The 19,666-nt window shown below is 26.8% G+C and overlaps 5 protein-coding genes across 11 annotated transcripts; 2 read left to right on the top strand and 3 right to left on the bottom strand.

The window, feature by feature from the left end:
* Nucleotides 1-285: 285 nt before the first annotated feature.
* Nucleotides 286-11,343, top strand: LOC107065447 (protein phosphatase 1L). The gene is made up of 10 exons (XM_089177917.1): nt 286-2,063; nt 7,149-7,319; nt 7,472-7,546; nt 7,764-8,009; nt 8,086-8,283; nt 8,361-8,669; nt 8,766-8,922; nt 9,036-9,166; nt 9,249-9,550; nt 9,679-11,343. The coding sequence occupies exons 3-10, from the start codon at nt 7,511-7,513 to the stop codon at nt 9,761-9,763; spliced, it is 1,464 nt and encodes a 487-aa protein (XP_089034043.1). The 5' UTR covers nt 286-2,063; nt 7,149-7,319; nt 7,472-7,510; the 3' UTR covers nt 9,764-11,343.
* Nucleotides 297-5,466, bottom strand: Lac (septate junction protein lachesin). 2 transcript variants are annotated; one of them, XM_015319150.2, is made up of 6 exons: nt 5,015-5,449; nt 4,598-4,839; nt 4,261-4,520; nt 3,777-4,180; nt 3,398-3,515; nt 297-3,263 (listed from the first exon to the last, which is right to left on the bottom strand). In XM_015319150.2, the coding sequence occupies exons 1-6, from the start codon at nt 5,058-5,060 to the stop codon at nt 3,242-3,244; spliced, it is 1,092 nt and encodes a 363-aa protein (XP_015174636.1). In that variant the 5' UTR covers nt 5,061-5,449; the 3' UTR covers nt 297-3,241. The 2 variants fall into 2 exon arrangements, with proteins under 2 accessions (XP_015174636.1, XP_089034041.1); XM_089177915.1 differs by lacking the exon at nt 3,398-3,515 and having other exon boundaries at nt 5,015-5,466.
* Samtor (S-adenosylmethionine sensor upstream of TORC1) lies at nt 5,690-7,136 on the bottom strand. The gene is made up of 2 exons (XM_015319151.2): nt 6,949-7,136; nt 5,690-6,756 (listed from the first exon to the last, which is right to left on the bottom strand). The coding sequence occupies exons 1-2, from the start codon at nt 7,078-7,080 to the stop codon at nt 5,821-5,823; spliced, it is 1,068 nt and encodes a 355-aa protein (XP_015174637.2). The 5' UTR covers nt 7,081-7,136; the 3' UTR covers nt 5,690-5,820.
* Atg4a (Autophagy-related 4a) lies at nt 10,523-14,499 on the bottom strand. 3 transcript variants are annotated; one of them, XM_089177914.1, is made up of 10 exons: nt 14,452-14,499; nt 13,781-13,862; nt 13,519-13,689; nt 13,257-13,434; nt 13,084-13,163; nt 12,868-13,019; nt 12,689-12,767; nt 12,449-12,588; nt 12,201-12,363; nt 10,523-12,112 (listed from the first exon to the last, which is right to left on the bottom strand). In XM_089177914.1, the coding sequence occupies exons 1-10, from the start codon at nt 14,482-14,484 to the stop codon at nt 12,045-12,047; spliced, it is 1,146 nt and encodes a 381-aa protein (XP_089034040.1). In that variant the 5' UTR covers nt 14,485-14,499; the 3' UTR covers nt 10,523-12,044. The 3 variants fall into 3 exon arrangements, with proteins under 3 accessions (XP_089034040.1, XP_015174635.1, XP_089034039.1); XM_015319149.2 differs by lacking the exon at nt 14,452-14,499 and adding an exon at nt 14,060-14,317 and having other exon boundaries at nt 13,781-13,937; XM_089177913.1 differs by lacking the exon at nt 14,452-14,499 and adding an exon at nt 14,060-14,317.
* A 3-nt stretch (nt 14,500-14,502) lies between these two features.
* On the top strand, nt 14,503-19,394 carry MFS9 (major facilitator superfamily transporter 9). 4 transcript variants are annotated; one of them, XM_015319142.2, is made up of 10 exons: nt 14,503-14,613; nt 17,029-17,087; nt 17,170-17,350; nt 17,469-17,702; nt 17,788-18,093; nt 18,239-18,362; nt 18,438-18,571; nt 18,699-18,841; nt 18,948-19,068; nt 19,165-19,394. In XM_015319142.2, the coding sequence occupies exons 2-10, from the start codon at nt 17,035-17,037 to the stop codon at nt 19,339-19,341; spliced, it is 1,473 nt and encodes a 490-aa protein (XP_015174628.1). In that variant the 5' UTR covers nt 14,503-14,613; nt 17,029-17,034; the 3' UTR covers nt 19,342-19,394. The 4 variants fall into 4 exon arrangements, with proteins under 4 accessions (XP_015174628.1, XP_015174629.1, XP_015174630.1 ...); XM_015319143.2 differs by having other exon boundaries at nt 14,508-14,608; XM_015319144.2 differs by lacking the exon at nt 14,503-14,613 and adding an exon at nt 14,938-15,484.
* Nucleotides 19,395-19,666: the final 272 nt, after the last annotated feature.

Here is a 19,666-nt window from a genome sequence, read left to right as displayed (position 1 = left end):
TCGTTTTGTGTCTGGAAAAAGTCATGATGTTTCGGAATATGCCATGTACTCTCATGTAACACAGCGTTATTTATATTAGGGGCGTATTCTCTTTGTCAAACGTAATCACTCGATAGTCGAGTTATACGTGACTAAAATACACAATATATTATGATGATAACTATATATAGTTAACAATATACATACTTGGACAGAATTACAAAAATAAAATATATATTTTTTTCTCTGTTCCATGATATAAAAAAATTACCATCCATTTTACATACATGTATATGAAGTAAATAAAAAAATATATATCAGTATTTAAAATTTATTTATTAAAATCTACATAATATTATAAAAGCAAATATAAAGTTAGAAATATATAAAAAGATTATATAAAAGTATTATTGAGATTCTATCGTTACTTATTAGTAATATCGTAAGATATATACTCATCCTAAAGTATATATCATCATTATTACACTTTATTCATCTACATACAGGGAGTGCCAAAAATAAGTCAATTAGAAGTTACATTTGTTCGTAAGCTTTTCTTTGTGGTGTAATTTTTAAAAGATCTTTGTTAATCAAAAAATAAGAAATATAAATAAATAAATAAAACCAATAACAACTTATGCTACATCTTGTTATCGCGATAATTATTTTATATTATATTAGAAAATATACTAAAATAAATCTTTATAAACAAGTAAACCTGAAACCTAAATATTATAAAGTATAATATTTAAAGGCTATCGTGGCCTAAATGTTTCCATGCAAATGAATTTTGTTTTAATGTTGTTCAAGAAACTTGGATAATATTAAATATTGATTTCTTTTCTATGTATACCAAATGCAAAAGTTACTTATAGCTAATATTTTCTTTGCTTTTTTATTGGCTTCTGCGATAGCTTTTAAAGATTAAACTATATGCCGATTAAATTTAAGTACATTTTGCATATGTGCAAAAAAATAAACCACCGCTTTTGTTGAGAATATATTAGAAAACAAGAATGTAATTATATTAAACTATTATAAAATTAGAATGTGTTAAGTATATATTCAATGCTTATTTTTCAGCTTTTATGAAGTCCAATTACACCCAATCTAAACTTTCCTGACACCCTGTATATTATCTACCATTGTTAATCCTTGTTACATTTTAAAATTTTAAGTAAAGGCTACTTCACAAAAAAATAACAACACAATGATTATTAAACATTTCAAATACAGAAAAATAATTTAAAAGATTACTTATGTATTAAGAAATAATAAAGAAAAAAGAAATTATTACATTTGCCATTACGTACACTACGAATGCTACTAAAATATCCGGCACAAAGTTAGACAAAATATATACAAAACTGATTGTATTAAAAATTAAGATATCTTAATATATTGGATATGTACTACTTTTCTACTATATTATTATTATTATTATTATTATTATTATTATTATTATTTGTTTTAGAATCGGTAAAAGTCACAATATGTTTATATAATTTCTATGCAAATACGTAGGTTGGAACTTAAATAATGGCAACTATTTATTCACAACCGATACAAAAGAGTTACATGTTTGCACCTGTTACTGTCCTTCAAAGTAGTCACCAGCAATGTGTAGAATCCGTTGCCAGCGATGTGGAAGGCGTAGTATATCGTTAGCAGAGCCTATTCTGTTGATGGTGCGAATAGAGGGATCTACTGCCATGTCTCATCATCCAGTGTTAAGATACGGCGTAAGAAAGCCTCTCCTTCGCGCTCATAACGCTCCAAATGCGTCTGAGCAGCGTCGTAACGCATCCATTTCTGCATTTCCGTCAATTCATGCGGAATCCATCGTGGCATTCGCTTCAGAACTGTTCCAGAGATTCGACACGCAGTAGACCGCTCCATTCGTACCATCAAGAGAACAGGCTCTGCTAATGGTATACTACGCCTTCCAAATCGCAACGGGTTCTACCCAACGCTAGTGACTACTTTGAAGGACAGTAACAGGTTCAAACATGTAACTCTTTTGTATCGGTTGTGAATAAATAGTTGCCACTGTTTAAGTTCCAACATACGTATATGCAATTAAGGTAAAAATTGGATAGATAAATTATTGTTTTTCTTCTTCTTCTTCTGATCGTAATGTGCACGAGTAAACAGTTCTGTTTATAATGTAGAATATCTCTCTATTAACTTTCTAGTAACAAATCTTTCGCAAACAAGGTACTAACGTGAAATATTAATTTCTTACTTTGGCACATATACCAAAGTTATTAATTAACATAAGGCATAATGCCTAAAAATTATTATTCAAAAAGTTATCACTTAAAAATTTTATTTTAATTATCTTAATCTTATTTCCAAAATTTTTCATGTTATATTAATCATTTAGAAGATAGATATTAACTCTATTAAACATGCTCCAATATATATATATATATATATATTCTTTTTTTAATAACGCATTTGTAACTAGAGATTTTTAATAATTTATGCGTTTATATGAAAATTTTTTCTATTCAGATCACATACTTTTATTAATCGAATAAGCAGAATAGAATAATAGTGGTAACTGGAATTTATTTAAAAATTTTTTTTTCATACCATTACTAGATTCTGCATAATATTTTGCAGTATTTTAAAAACATCTAAAAAGTAATAATCAACAATCGAGGTATTTTTCAAATCACTCTCCGTCCCATATTGTTACTCTGTAAATTTTACTTCAATAATCATCTTCTCGATAAAATTTCTTGCTATACTCTTCATGCAAAATGACTATATTTTATAACATCTACCTTCGTAACGATTACTTCATTATATTATTAGTTTATACTGATATAAAAACCTACAAAATTTTATTAATTATATTTACCACTACCGTGACATTATTATAAACTTTTGCTCTGGAATGTTAATTTGTACTACCAACATTCATATTACCAACATATTGTACTTCTCTTAACATTGTGTATACAGAACTTAATTTGTGTATATTCTATGCATACACAACTAAGAGGGCATGCACATGTATATATGTATTAGGCTTCGTTTTTTAACTAAATGTATCATTCATGTAATAATTCGTCTCGATATTTCAATAGTATCTAAAGATATATGTTATCTAAGTAAAAATGTCGGATATCAGGCCCCCGGGATTATATTAAGTTGCTCTTAAAATCTATCCAAAATAGTAATACTAACTGCTGCAAATAGCCACTTTGATAGTGAACATTGATTCGCACTTGCCCACTGAAGTCCTGGGTAGTTAATATTTGGCATAGAAATTTCTATAAAAATATAGAATAGATTTGGATTAATATAATAAGAATAAATTATTAAATGAACGTAAATAATAACAATAATGATCATTCACATATAATCTACTTCAAATAACAAGCAGATGAAGTTTCAAACAACATACCTCATCAGTATGGTAATAACTAAAATAAAGACTATCAAGGGTCCTGAAGAAACTGAAGTCACAGCAGTTCCAAAATGCACTTGACCACAAGCTGGTGGACAAACTGGGGTAAAGGTTTCTGCACAAAAATACGCAAACATAAAAAAAACATGCATTTTGCTAAAGAAACAATTGCAATAGAAATAAATTGATAAATAATGCCTACGTAAAAACATTACTATGTAATGCATTATTATAATAAGCGCAATTAAAAAATATATATATATATATATTAAAATATTTACTACTGCAAACACATGCTTTATATAAAAAAAATATGCTAAGAGGTACTATACTACAGGATAATAAACATAAAGTTAATAAATTATTATGTACTTACCGAAAAGCTCAACTTTAGTTTCTGCAGTTCCTAACTTGTTAGAAGCACGACATATATATTCTCCATATTGTTTCTTTTCTATTGTTATTATTCGAATTGTAGTATCACTATATTCATCTGCAGTTGCAAAATGAGATATTTTATGATGCTGATTGTTTACCAATGCGGTACCATCTTTTAACCAAAGTATTGCAGGTGGAGGATAAGCTTCCACGTGACATTCTAAATCCATGTCATACTGTAAAGCTTGACCTAAACGTGGTCTAGGTGCTGTTATTACAGGAGCAAATTCAACTTCAACATTAATATTACGTCTTGCACCACGTCCCACACCATTTTCAGCAATACAATAATATGTTCCCCGATCTTCCTTGCGAATGTTATTTATTTTGAGTATATTTCCACTAGAATATTTATAGTTTATTATTTAAGTTTCTCTAAATAATAATGTTCACATTAATAGCATATGTAAATTTATATATACCGATAAATAGATCCACCCGTTGGTAAAATAGCATTGTTCTCTCTACGCCATGAAATTCTTGGTTCTGGGAATCCTCCTGCATGACATTTTAATTTTACTTCTGATTGTCCTTCGCTAACGACAATAGACCGAGTAGAATTGTCACTAATAATAGGTGGTCTTCGTACTTTTAATTCTACTTCTGCAGATAATCGATTATTAATAGCAATCAAAACTTGGCATGAATAAAATCCTGCATCTGTTTCTTGTATGTCCTTTATCTATAACACAATAATATTTAATAATAAATAATCAAGTCTATGCAATCTAACAAAATAAATCTTATTCATAACATTACCTGTAAAGTATACGTAGAAGATGCTTGATCATATCTAAGAGCAAACCTACTATCTTTTACAATTAAGGCACTATTTGTAGAAAGTGGTAATGGATCATATCCGCTTTCTTTATTTGTTTTCATCCATAGTACTGGATATTCTTGACCGTATTGCACTGAACAAAGTAATTCAACAGTTCCACCAATATCTTTAATTTGTTCTTGTGAAATATAAGAAATTGTAGGTGAACGTTGACATGTTGCTAAAACATTGAGAGTGGAATTATATTTAACTAAATTACCTCAATTTGTAAAGTATTAAAAAAATTATTATACATATATATATGTATATGTACATAATAAATTCAATACACAAAAATTTCATTTCAAAATTAAATAACATAGAAACTATGTAAAAAGAATTGATTAGTAATTTACCTAATTGTATTATTGCAACAGTAACAATTACTATTATTTTCACCATGATTCACCAAACAATACTTAAGCAGCAGTCGAATATTTTTCACTTTATTTCAAAACGAACTTCGTTAAGTTCGCTAAAAGAAAGAACTTTTCCACACAATATTCTTTTAAAGTAGTAAAAATTATTTTATTAGACAAACTTATTTTTTAAAAAATCGATTACATCAGTGTTTTCTAATAAATGAACGCAGAACCATCGTTCGACGATAAGAGGGCGATGTTCACAGGTGTCTGTTGATCGACAATAAATATGGCGCATGATGCTACCTCGTTAATTAAAAAAGAAACTATTTTTTAACTTAATTTTATTTTCATTCTTTTAATTCATAGATTTATTATTATAAAAAAAGAAATTAAATAATATTAAAAATAATATCTATCTTAGTTTAAATAAATCTATTAAAAAATATACTTATTCGATATTAAGTACAATTATTTCGGAAGTTGTATGACGACACTACACCATTTTTTCGCCTACTTTTCAAAATTTATCTTAAGTTAAATTCATTATTAAATAATATATATATATATATATATATATATATATATATATATATATATATATAGTGTGTGTAAATAGTAATGAGTATAAATTTCTTTTATTTAGGTTATCAAATTAAAAATTTCACATAAATTCAGTAATATGACAGTTTTTAATGATATGATTAATTCTTTCCATATTTTATTTACTTGCTTGCCCTGATTTACTTTTTTTATATATATGATATAATTAAAATAGAAAATCTTATGCAAAAATGATATTACAATTCAGCGAAAGGTAACTCATTGAACGAAGAAGGTAAATCATTACTTATGTCATGATTACTATTTTCATAATTAGGTTTATCATCAACTGTCTTAAAATCTTGAGGAATAAAAATTTTATCTTCGTTTTGATATAGTATATCACTCTCTGACAAAGTTTGCATATTTGCCCACCTTAACGCAACTTCTTTGTAAATGCATTTTCTAAATATCAAGCAATGTATGTGTTTCAATTTTTCATATTTAATTCTCATAAAACCTAACTTGGATAAAACGTATCTCCATGATTTGATTAACTTAGCATTTGCACCAATGTGTTTAGAATCAGGACTGATAATAAATAATATACCATTATTCTTTAATAAATTATATGCTTTGCTACAACAAAGGTATCTTTGTTTTGGACATGGCATATATTCTAACAGTAAAGAAAATACAACAACGTCGAATGATTGTTCAGGTAATTGTAAAATTTGTTTTTTATCTGAAGAAAAGATTTGTTCTCTTCCTATGTCAACACTTAAAAAATCACATTGTAAAACGTTAGGTGGAACAGCTACCAAATCTATAGCTGTAACTTCGAACATATCTTCCATCTCAAAAGGATTGTAACAACTTCCTACATCTAATATAGAAATCTTTTGAAATGTTTCCTCTGTTTCATTTAACAATTTCTTATCGATATAAAAATTCTGTTCGGAAGTTAAGGAAGTTTGTTCTTTTTTATTAATACTATTTATCGCAGATAATTCACCCATTTTTCCTTTAATACTAAACTCTCTAAGTGAATATTTTTCTTTACCACCTTTGAAAAAATATTCTTTACATTGAGATTTGATCCATTCTATTCTACAATAAGTTCCGCTTAAAGAATCCATATTATTGCCTTTCCAATGAGTTGTTGCAAGATCCTTCATCGACATAACATATTTCTAAAAATAAATTCAATCAAATATAAACAATATTATAAAATATATTAATTTTATTAAAATTCTAACAAGTATAATAATAATAATAAATTTTTCTATACTAATAAAGATATCACGTGCTTCATGAACACGAACATATATACATATACGTAAGGTAATATTATTAAATAAAACATATAATATCAATAATCACACCTGTAAAACGTCGTTACGGTTTACATGCATTTTCCATGCTATTTCTGGACCATATTTTTCACATTCTTTTCGTAATAAAGCATGAATTTGTTTAACAACATTAGCTAACCTTTTGTGTTCTTCGGTCGCCATACTTAGTATACATATATATGTATTATATGTTATGTGTATATGTATATTATATATAGAAAGATTTTCAGTTATATGTGATCATCGTATCTTCTCATGACTTCGATGACGTTCACCCTTATTTATCTACCGCAAAGTGCTGCAGACTGCAGTACCACGGTCATAACCGGAATTGTTGTATCTCGGTGGTATTTAGAAATGTAAAGTATTGCGAGATACGTTTCATAAGACTTTTTCAAGAGGTACGATATTTAAGCTCTCTTTTTCACAGTATGTGTATATATTGTCTATATCATTAATGTAATTAGTGAAATAATGTATATATTCTATTTACGTTTAGAACATCTTAGAATTATTAATTAATTATACTTATTCTCACGATTTACGGTGCTAGCCTAAAATTGGATCTAATCTTGGTTTCTTAGAATATAATATGGATGACGAGTTTGAAGATAGGATTTTATATCAGGTAATTTCAAAAAAAATATAACTCAAGTACTAGTAACATATGTTTTGTTTAATTATTTGTGATTATATTTTGAAATATATAAGATTATTATTTTTTTTAATTAAAAAAAAAATAGATTTGGTAATTGTTAATTTCAATGATATAACTGATGTTTATTATTCTATTATTTGCATAAAAATATAAATTATGATATCAATACAGATTATTATGTTTCTAGACTTATGTGTCACACATGAAGCTAATGTCAAAGTTTACAGTGGGTATTCCCACTGTTTTAAATGCTGCTGTCAATACTCCATTAGGTCATTTTTGGAGAATAATGAGGATCTATGCTCTTAAACCAGAGGTACTAATCTGCGGGGCACTCTTAGCAGTTATGCTTTTTTATATACAAGCTGTTGATCTTTGGAGCAGAACATTGCTTGAAAGAATCCAATATACTTTAGGACGTACAACATCTAAGGTATTACCATTGGTGTAAATGTGATTGAATTTTTGAATTCATTCAAATAAAATGATCTTTTTTATCTTCTAATCAGGTTTCAAAATTGCAATTTCTTGTTAACGATTCTGTAAATGATGGGGTAAAACTTAGTTGGGAATTAAAACAAGGAAACATAGCAGCTTATGCTGTACAAGGTCATAGAGCCCGTATGGAAGACCGTTTTGTAGTAAATGAGGATTTAAATAATACTGGTGTATCCTTATTTGCAGTTTTTGATGGTCACGGTGGGGAAGTAAGTTTTAATCTTTATTTTTAAAAACTAAGGATATGCATTATTTTCACATTACTAATTTATAATTTGATTTATAGTTTGCTGCAAATTACGCTCGTGATAAACTTATTCCAAATATAAATAAAAAGGTAATAGAGCTAAAGGATATGATAGCTGGTAGATTTTCTGAAATACAGAAAAACAATCAAATTAATAATCAGCCAACATCTCAATCTGAAAATAAAAAAGATGGAAAAATAGAATCAACCACAGTTGAACGTAAAAAATCTTTTCGTAAGACCGTTAGTACTTCGTTAACAGATGATTGTATGAAAAATAGTGTTGGCGTTACTGATCCAGAATTATTGAATAAATTGGATAGTCTACCACGACCTATCACAAGAGAGGTATAATAATTAAATTTTTTTATGATAAAAAATAATTCAGAGAAAATATAATTATTTATTTTGCAATGTAAAATATTTATTAAAATTACATGCCAGGTAAGGCCATGTAGATCAGGTGAAACGCAACCTGAAATTGATATGGCAACTTATTTAGATGGAGATAAAATAAATTATGGTAGACTGTTAACTGATGAAGTTCTGGCAGTTGATCGACTGTTAGTTAAAGCAGCTAAAAAAAACATGGATGTGGCAGGTAAAAAACTTTATTTTTTTATTTTATACTTTTATATTATGCAAATATTAATATTTGATATCTTAAAATTAAATCTTGTATTTTCTCTCTCTCTCTCTTCTTTTATAATATAGGTACTACTGCTTTGATCGCACTTCTAGAAGATAATAAATTAGTAGTAGCTAATGTTGGTGATTCTAGAGGTGTAATGTGTGATGGTAAAGGGAATGCGATACCTTTGTCATTTGATCACAAACCACAACAGGTGTTTATAAATTCTTACCTTAAAAAAATGTATGTTTTATACCATTAAATTAAATCATACATTTATATTTAATTCAGGAAAGAGAAAAAAGAGAATATATAAAGCTGGTGGATTGGTAACATTCAATGGAGTTTGGAGAGTTGCCGGTGTATTAGCAACATCTCGAGCTTTGGGAGATTATCCATTGAAAGATAAAAAATTAGTAATAGCAGATCCAGATATTTTAACATTTGATCTAAGCGATCATAATCCAATGTTCCTTGTTTTGGCATCTGATGGATTATGGGATACATTTACAAATGAGGAAGCCGTAGCATTTATCAAAGAACGTATTAATGAACCACATTTTGGTGCAAAAAGCATTACATTACAAAGTTACTATAGGTAAATATATCAACGAAGACTCTATATTAATAAAAAATAATTATAATCGAAAATCTTTTCAATTTGTCTTCATTAATGATAACAAAATCAGTGTTATCGCACAATATATATTTATATAAATCTTACAGGGGGTCTTCGGATAATATCACAGTAGTTGTAATCGACTTACGAAATAAAAAATACAATGGAACAGAATCCAAAAGGAATCAGTAACTACTATCTTAACTGTTTCCAAGATATTATATGGTAAAACTTCCATTGTGTTGTTTTCCCAAAACTCTTCTAGTCATTAAATTCATACTTTAATACTTTGAATTTATGAAAGCGAAGAGATAGAATGGGTATACTCTTATTACATTATTGTGATTTCACCAAAAACGATGTTTGAGACGTTATTAGAATATTTCATGTGTAATATAAAAGGGTATTCATTTGTGCAATCAATTTTTATTTGTATCTATTATATATAGAATTTATTTGATTTATTATAAATTCGGTATTTTTTCTTGCATGTGCCTTATTTTTTGGCTGTGTAAACTTTAAACATAATTGAAGCATTCTTCCATCTCTTTAGCTTATATAACTTCTAATGACTGATTTTTGGTTATTTTAAAAAAACAAGAAAAGAAAAAATGACAACTCATTGAAATTATTTTCTTTTTTGAATTCATTCTATGTGATATCTATAAAAGCTTCATATTGTTATATTATAACAATATTTACCTCGTCAATCTGACGCTAAATGCTTTACAGTTTTGATATAACACATTTAAAATATTAAACTTTGCATATATGCATATATATATTTATAAATATATACATATTTTAAATTTTTGCATATATGTATACATATATACATATGTATATATACATACATATATATATATATACATATATATATATACATATATATATATATATATATGTATAAAATTAATTAAAAATATTTAATCATTTTTAAGTAAAAAAAACTTGTTCTACACAATACAAATATGTAACAAAATATATTTCTTCCAAATATTTTTAATGAAAGTCATACATTGTATATTTTAAAATGCAAAAAATTTTGAATTGAAATTAATCTGCGCGCTGTGTGTCAAAGCAATTCTAATGTCTATCTGTCGTTCTAAATGTAACTGTTATTATTATCTATCAAAATTGTTATATAATATATGTTAAATTATTAGCTTTGTGTGAGAATACATTGTAAAATTTGAATAAGATGAATAGTTATTTTTTTATCAAATATATCTGATGATGAACTTTTTAAATGTTATACGCAGCGCGATTTGTACATATAATTATATTTGTATATGTATGATTTGATATAAGCAATCATTTAAAAATATATATGTCGGGGAGAAATGTAATACCAACAATAGAATAATATTCTAATATCTTAGCAGTTATTTTGTGTTGATATATTAATGAAAATGATCACGCGTATGAAATTTACATCGCATATGTAAAAATATTGTACATAATTGATTATGGGAGATAATATTTGAAAATCCTCTAGATAAATTTATGAATGCTGCGAATCTTTTTATGCTATAAACATATTAATAAAACGTTATTATATATATATATTTTAAAATGTGTCTACAAAATGTAAATATGCAAGAAATTTGAATTTCATTTATATCTCACTTGCTCTTTTCTAATAATATTTATAATAATTCTATTGAAAAACAATATATGTGTCACGCCAGCGTGTGTGTGTGTGGCGATGATTGTGCCTACAAATGTATCCAATAAAAAATCAGCAGAATAAAATATTCCTATGTATTCAATATTCGTATACACTTTCTATATATATAAAGCATTATATTTTGAAGAACATCGTGGTATGTGTTTTTTTTCAAAATAGAATGTACAATTTATAATAAATAGTTTACGGGTACCATTTTTATAAATTCTGTATAATCGTGATTATTTATTAAATAGTAATACGATAAATTTTTTGTTCTACTCGATTTTTTATAAAAAACATTTTCTTAATCGATATTTATACTTGGTTAACTGTTTTTATATATACATATATAAAACAGTTCTGCAATATTATTCAAATATAAAACTAATAAGAAATATTCTCCTAATGTTTTTGACGAATTTTTGACAAATATTATTTCCTTATAGTTGATATAATATATTTTAACTTTGCATTGTAAAGAGATTTATATAAATATAATGATTGAATAATTGCAGTATCTCCATTTCCATTTTATGTCATTTTCACTTCCATATCTTTTATCTGTGTATGGAATATTTGTATGTATATGCGAATTATTAAATTTTTATATAATTATCTTCAGACATATAGCAGAAAGACACATTGATTTTAAAATGATTCGAATCAGTAATAATAGTAAATTATAAATCAAATTTTATGTCAAAATTAGAAGGACAAATAATACATACATTTTCTTATTAAAAAGAAAAAAGAACAATTAAATTGTTCAAATCGATTATTTGTCATTTCATTTATTAAATGTCAACCAAGTAGCTCAAAGTCTTCGTCCGATGTATCATATTGACGTTCTATGTGTTCAAAGTCTAAAACTAATAATAAATAAATATATCAAAGTCTCTAAAAACTATCTTAAATACATAAAACTTTATATAAGTAATCAATTCTACATTAACTTACAATTACTAGCTCCCATTGCCTCGGATACGTCTTCAGCTGGTGACCAATTAACTAATCTCTCTGCAGTCAACTCGAATAATGGTTGTTTCGCAGATACCAACAATTCATCTTGCATTGTCTTACACATAGATTTAAAATCTTTTTCTGTAGCACAGAAAAAGCACTGTAAAAAATAGAATTTATTTACAATTACGATTACATATTTAAATCATTTTTATATGACATGATAAATTACTTGTTATACTTACAAGTGCTACGGAGGGATCAATGTCTGTAATAGAAATACGACTAGCAGATTTGCAGTGGTATGTGAGATCCACATCTCTCTCATCATCGATACTAGCTGAACGCTGTGTCGTATGTGGATCCAAATAAATTACTTCATCTCCTAAAATATATCACGTTTTAATTTTATTATTTATTACACAAAAATGATAAAATAATATTACGTTAAAAAATATATATCAAAGTTTATTTCTTAGACGTACCAACACAACCAATAAAATATAAAGCAAGATTTGGTTTTCCACCGATTACTCCCAGAGATTGTGGGATCTTGAACGAAGTCTAAAAAATGATATATGCTCAATTTGAATATCTTTGTTCTTCAAAGACATAATTTCTTCTTTGGTTGTTCATGCAAGTACTAGTATTATTTTTATATTACTTTAAGTCCATCGAGGTAAACAGGATTAATTTCATTCAAACCAAGACGAAGTGGTATTAACAGTAATAAAGGCTTCCATTGGCTCGGTGCTTTCAATGGTTCTGTACCATCTACTTCAACTGTTGTACCTCCCTCCACTTTACATTGTCTTACTATAAATTTAAAAATAAATGTGAAAATTAAAATATAATAAGCATCATATTGCAATTTACTTACAGATATCATTAACTATTAAAGTATTATCCAAAGCTACATGTATTGTAATAGAGCTCCATTCATCGTACACAACCAATTTTCTAAAACAATTGAATAAAAAGTAAATCATGATTAATTTATATTATTAACATAATCTTTTATCGGATGAATATTTAATTAAACAAGGTGTATACTTTAATACTTGTGCAATGGTATTTGGACCAAACCATTGTCCAACTTCTTTTCCTTCTGATGCTCCCATTAATGCTATTTGATGAATGGAGAAAGGAGCAGCTCTCTTATCTTCAAAGCGTTTCAATATTTCCAGGTACGTTGTATTATTTGTTTCTGATGTCCAACGCCAATCTCTACCTATCATCATAGAATGTTTTCTATGGTAAATTGATAGGTAAAATAATAAAATAGTCAAATAAGGTAACGTTATGAATGTATTACCTAAATGTAAAAAGATTAAGGCTTGACCAAGAACCATTTGGCCACATCTTAACATGCAGCCCCATCCCCTATCAGTTGTAAATGAAGAACTAAAACCACCAATGGGAATAAAACCTCTACGGTAAGTAAACCATAATTTAGACAAAATATCTTTACGTATTTCTTCTAACTCTGAAATACAATATTAATCCATTTATTATCAATCGTGTATCAATAATTGTATATAATAATCATATGTAAATAACAGCATGTATACATATACCAGTTTTAACATGATATTTTTTTCCAAGAATCCAGACAGGTTGGTCCGTTTGTGGTATATCTTCTAAATCGTCGCATATACTCTGAGTAAAAAGACTATCCATTCTTAGATAATGTAACAGGTATATTAACTAACTCATGAAATGCATTAGTGAAACCTGACGAACCGTCAATAGTTGTACAAATGTAAACAAAAGATAGATTCGTATCTTTCAATAAAATTACGCAGAGAAAATTAAAAATAATTTTAATCCAAAAGAAAAAAACAAAATCAACTTACTTTTATTACAGAAAATAAAATATCAATCATGGTACTTCCCATGACATTGTATTTGCATAAAAATAGCAGACAAGAAATAACATGCGAATCAAACAGAAAAAAAATATTAAAAAATAAATTTAATCTTATATTTCATAAGATTTATTTCTAATTAAATAAAAAAATGCGTTTTCAATGTATTGCAATAAAATTATTATTAGAACAAAGAGTAATTGCATAAAAGTGAAATAAATGAAAAAAATTGTAATAATAATTCTTCAATAATACTTCTTTCTGGACGAATGTATGCACAATTTTCTATCAAATGATTCATAAAGTATCTTCAAGGTGGCTTAAGATAGATATGTGTTGTAAAGAGTTACGCGGTTCCAATGTGCATACAATGTACTTACGAAGTTTCTATATATTTTCAGAGATGGCGCCATACGTTTATTCTGGCACGTGCATCAGTGTATCACGTGACTAGAGAAGCACACTTTTCGTATTTTTAATATCACTTGTGGCGGGTTGTAACGATTTGTGCTGGATTTTATCTACGTTAATACATTAGTAAAGTATATATTATGATTTTATTTAAATAATTTATTTAAATATATATCATTCCTTTTTTTATATTCATACAAGCTTTGATAAAAAAATTACTTTTTAAATTATTTAAATGAACTCATTTGCGATACAACAATCCCGTACGTAATAACTACTTTAATGCATTTGTCCTTAGCATTTATTCTGCTTCGGTAATTCAAAAGATAATAATCCTTTTGATGAGACAAATTTAACAATCTACCGGAAGTGTGTATATAATATAATTGACATGTTATATTTTCTTAGTTTTTAAAATATTTTTTATTGTCATTGTAAAGAAAAATATTTAATCATATAATCATTTATTATAATTTATGTATAAAATTATATTATTGCAACTTTGACAATACATTGACGTAAATCAATTTTATAGATTAAATATCCATGATATTTCATGGTCACGACTTTCACAAATCAATCGTCCTTTTAGTAAATGCACTATTGACACACACACATATACGATCAATATAATCGATATAATAGATTTTATAGTAACTTAAAACGCGATTCATGTTTGCTATGGATCAAGTTAATATTATGAAAAAATAAACAAGATTGATTCATTCGAACGATATAGTTTAAGATAAAAATAATTATTAAGAAAAATCTTTCTTTATCACACATTTTATTATAAATAGCGGATTAATATTTATTTAAATAAAAAGATAGATATTCTAAGCTTAAATATTTACGAGATTGCGAATCGTACTTCCTATGTGTGCCACTGAGCACGAAGTGAAAGTCGTCAAGTTTTCTTGCTGAACCTTTTAACAGAATCAAGACCAAGTTAGTCTCCGGTTGATTGCCTTTTTGTACGGTTGTATATATACATATATATATGTATGTATGTAAATATGTATTAAAAAAATTTCAAAATCGAAAAAAGAAAAGAATATTAAACAATTTGTATAATTGTTTATCTCGTATTTTTTGTTTTTACATTTGTATATATTTATTCGTAATCATAGTCGTGTATGAATGTATGTATGCATGTGTGTACGTATTAAAAGAATGTAAATATTAAAGAACAAAACAAATATTTAAAAATTTGTGATTGATTTTTATGTCTTTTTTTTATATGATAAGTTTGTGATAGTGATTGATGATAGATTATTGTTATGGTAATGTGTAATCATATGTTTGAAATTTTTGTGACAAAGAGAAAGAGACAGACAAATTGACGATTGAGCGAACGAGTTACAGAAAGAGATAAAGATATATATATATAATAAATTACATTTTTTCGTCTCATTTGATAAATTAGAAAATATAATTAATATTTATGTAAAAATTTCAATATATATAAACTTTATATAAATATATGTGCTTAGAATATTGATGAAAAAAGAAAGAAAAATATATTATTCATATATATTTGCACAAATTATATATATGACGAGGAAAAGATACAAAAGATAAAATGAAATTTTTATCTGTATTTTTTGATAAATTCAAAAAAATATTATGTATATCATCTTTTTTGTTAATCATATAGAAATGAAAGATATACTTAGATAATCGGTTTTATATATTATTTTTTATATTATTTTAATAAAAAAAAATTTCAGTTCGACGTATGTCACCAAATACTTCGGTAAAAGACCGAATATTTGGGTTTATTTTGATACATTAATATTTCGGTTTTACATCAAGCGATCATGTGAATTTTGACATTTTCCAATTTCGGTCTTTTACAGTAACATATATGAATAAGAAAATGAAAGCAAACCAAACAATAAGTACGATTTAGTTTTCTTTTTATTTCTCTCTCTTTCTTTTTTTTATTTTTTATTTTTTTGCATATCGTTTTCGCTGCACAATTTACGATTCCAGGTGCGTTGTAAAAAGAAATATATAGCCAATTGTGTGTTGCATATATACATTTTTTTTTTAAACTTACTCATTTATCGTAACAAATACGTAAGAATATATGAAAACGTCACTTTGAAAATTGTTCGCGACACGTGCATAAATGCTATTGTTATTTTAACACAGGTGTAGTGAATATTTAAGATAAACAAGAGCAAAATGTCACACAAAAGGATTTCTATGGATACTAGTGTCCTTGAAAAATTGATTACAACGAGTTCTGATGAGGTATTAGTGAAATTTTGATTGAAAATAAAAAAAAAACAAGTATTTAGGCTAATTAGAAAAAATATTTCGTTATAATATTTGTACATCTTATATTATTTTATCAAAAAATTTTCTTTTTAATAATCTTCATATTTTACAATTGTATTTTTAATGTATTTATTTTTCAAACAAAATTTCACTTTTACGTCAGTAAATGGTTATCACAAATATATCATATGCCTTTTTTTGTACGTATATATGCATACATATATTTTTAGATTTTATCTTTATTATAATCTGTGTTTTAGGATACAATGGAAGTAAAAAATACGAGCGCAGATACAACGAAAAGTGAAGGATACGGAGAGTAAGAAATTATCGAAGATTTTCTAAGAAAAAAATTTCATTTTTTAACGATAAAAGTAAATGATTAATTTTTTTTTTTTAAGTGTCAAATACAAAAATGATATCAAAGAATCATCGTGGAAATTTTGGAAGAAGAGAAGATACGTTGTGGCAATTTTAGCATTTTTAGGATTTTTCACTTCATATATACTTCGTGTTAATTTAAGTGTAGCCATAGTTGCGATGACCGAAGATAAAATCGATGAGAATGGAAATATTTATCGGGTAAATTTTAATTTTAATTTAATATTAATATAAATATATTTATACAAATTTTTTATCAAAAATTGTTAACTATGATAATGATGACTGATCACATAATACAAAAAAATATTTCGTGTAGAAAAGAGAATTTGATTGGGATTCGAAAACGAAAGGACTTGTTTTGAGTTCATTTTTTTATGGATATATAAGTACCCAATTATTTGGTGGATGGTTGGGTGCCAGAATTGGAGGTAAAAGAGTGTTTGGAATTGGTATTGCAGCAACAGCATTTTTTACGATTATTACACCTCCTCTTGTCAGAATAAGTGTATATATTCTAGTTGCTTTACGTATTGTTGAAGGAATTTGTGAGGTAAGGGTTCAAATTTATAAATATGAATACTATATTATCTAATCGATATATACATTTTGAAATTTTTCTGTAATTTTTATCACAGGGTGTTACATACCCCTGTATACATGCAATTTGGGCTCATTGGGCACCCCCATTAGAAAGATCAAAATTAGCAACCCTTGCATTCTCTGGTAGTTTCTTAGGAACCGTTTTTGCTATGCCTATTTCTGGGATAATGGCTGAACATTTCGGTTGGCCTTCAGTTTTTTATGTATTTGGTGTAGTAGGAATTATTTGGTTCATTGCATGGTGGATCTTTGTCAAAGATCATCCTGAAGATGATCCTCGTATATCTGAAGCCGAACTGCAATATATTCAAAGTAGTATCGGTGTAACTACGAACAAAATAGTTAGTACAAAAATATTTCTTTCTATAATGTATTATTAATTTATATAATTAATTTATAAATATTTAATATTATATATCTCTATATTGATTTTATTTGTTTATTAATTTAATATATTTATGCTAATTACTTTTGTTGTTTTTATAGAAAATAAAACATCCATGGAAAGCTATGTTGACTTCTCCACCTGTTTGGGCTATTGTTGCTGCTCACTTCAGTGAAAATTGGGGATTTTATACCATGTTGACACAATTACCAACATTTATGAAAGGTCATTAAAATAATCATCCGATTATTTTTTTTTACGATATACGATAATAATGGAATTAAATTTGGATATTATTAGACGTGCTCAAATCTGAATTGGAAGCAACTGGTTTTATGTCTGCTCTTCCATATTTGGCGATGACCTTAGTTGTTCAGTTTTCCGGTCAACTGGCTGATTATTTAAGAACAAAGAAAATCTTAACGACCACTCAGGTATTCTCATAATTTTATTCTAATCAAATCTGTTCAAAGATTTAAATATGACGGAAAGAAAAAAACGAAAATAAGTGACCATAGGTATTGTCATTTTACAATAATATACTTTATTTCGTAATCCTAGGTTCGTAAACTATTTAATTGCGGTGCATTTATCTTTCAAACGATCTTCATGACCAGCGCCGCTTTTGTCTCGACTAAAGTCACAGTTGTTATCTGTATTACCATAGCGGTTGGCCTTGGTGGCTTTGCTTGGTCTGGTTTTGGGTAATTTTTCAAATTCAATTGTACACTCATATAAATTATAAATTTAAATGTATCGATAATAAACAGTTGAGTGTTTACTATTTATTAGATATTTATTTATTTACAGTGTCAATCATTTGGATATTGCACCAAAACATGCCAGTGTTTTAATGGGAATAGGTAATACAATAGCAACTTTACCAGGAGTCGTAAGTCCCATTATAACGGGATATGTTGTTCAAAACAAGGTAAGAGTTTAATAAATTTTAATTAATTTATTGATTATATTTATAAATAATTATAAACAATCTTTAAAATAAATAATATTAAATGATTTACTTTAGAGTGCAACAGAATGGAGAACGGTATTTATTATCGCTGGTACAGTTTATCTCTTAGGTGCTGTAATTTACGGTATTTTTGCATCCGGGGAGAAACAAAGCTGGGCTGACGATACTTTGAAAAAGCAAAGCGTAAAAAAAGTTTACGATAATCCAGGATTAGAAATAGATAGTTTATAATTAATAAAGATTTTAATTGTGTAAAAAATGAATATAAATTATTATTAACACTAGGTTTATTGAAATTTCTTATATACCTGTCTATCAACACATGTGAAATTGATGCGTGAAGGAAATCACATATTTTCTTTAAAAAATAACTTATATTTCCATTAACTTCAATATTAAAAGGCTAAGAAAAAAATGAATTTATCTCATTAATTAAATGAATAAGAGTCACTACATATGAACATATGTAAAATAATAAAAGACAGGAAAGTAAACGGTTTTTGTAATTTTCATTGTGAAATTTGAAATGCGTCAAAATGGCTTGTCTGTATGTAAA

The sequence above is a fragment of the Polistes dominula genome, unplaced genomic scaffold (genome assembly GCF_049000335.1).
Source record: "Polistes dominula isolate Pdom_NZ unplaced genomic scaffold, Pdom_raw_medaka contig_24, whole genome shotgun sequence".
Lineage (NCBI taxonomy): Eukaryota > Metazoa > Arthropoda > Insecta > Hymenoptera > Vespidae > Polistes > Polistes dominula.
The sequence above is the reverse complement of the archived record's forward strand: the minus strand, read 5'-3'. Positions and strand labels throughout refer to the sequence as shown.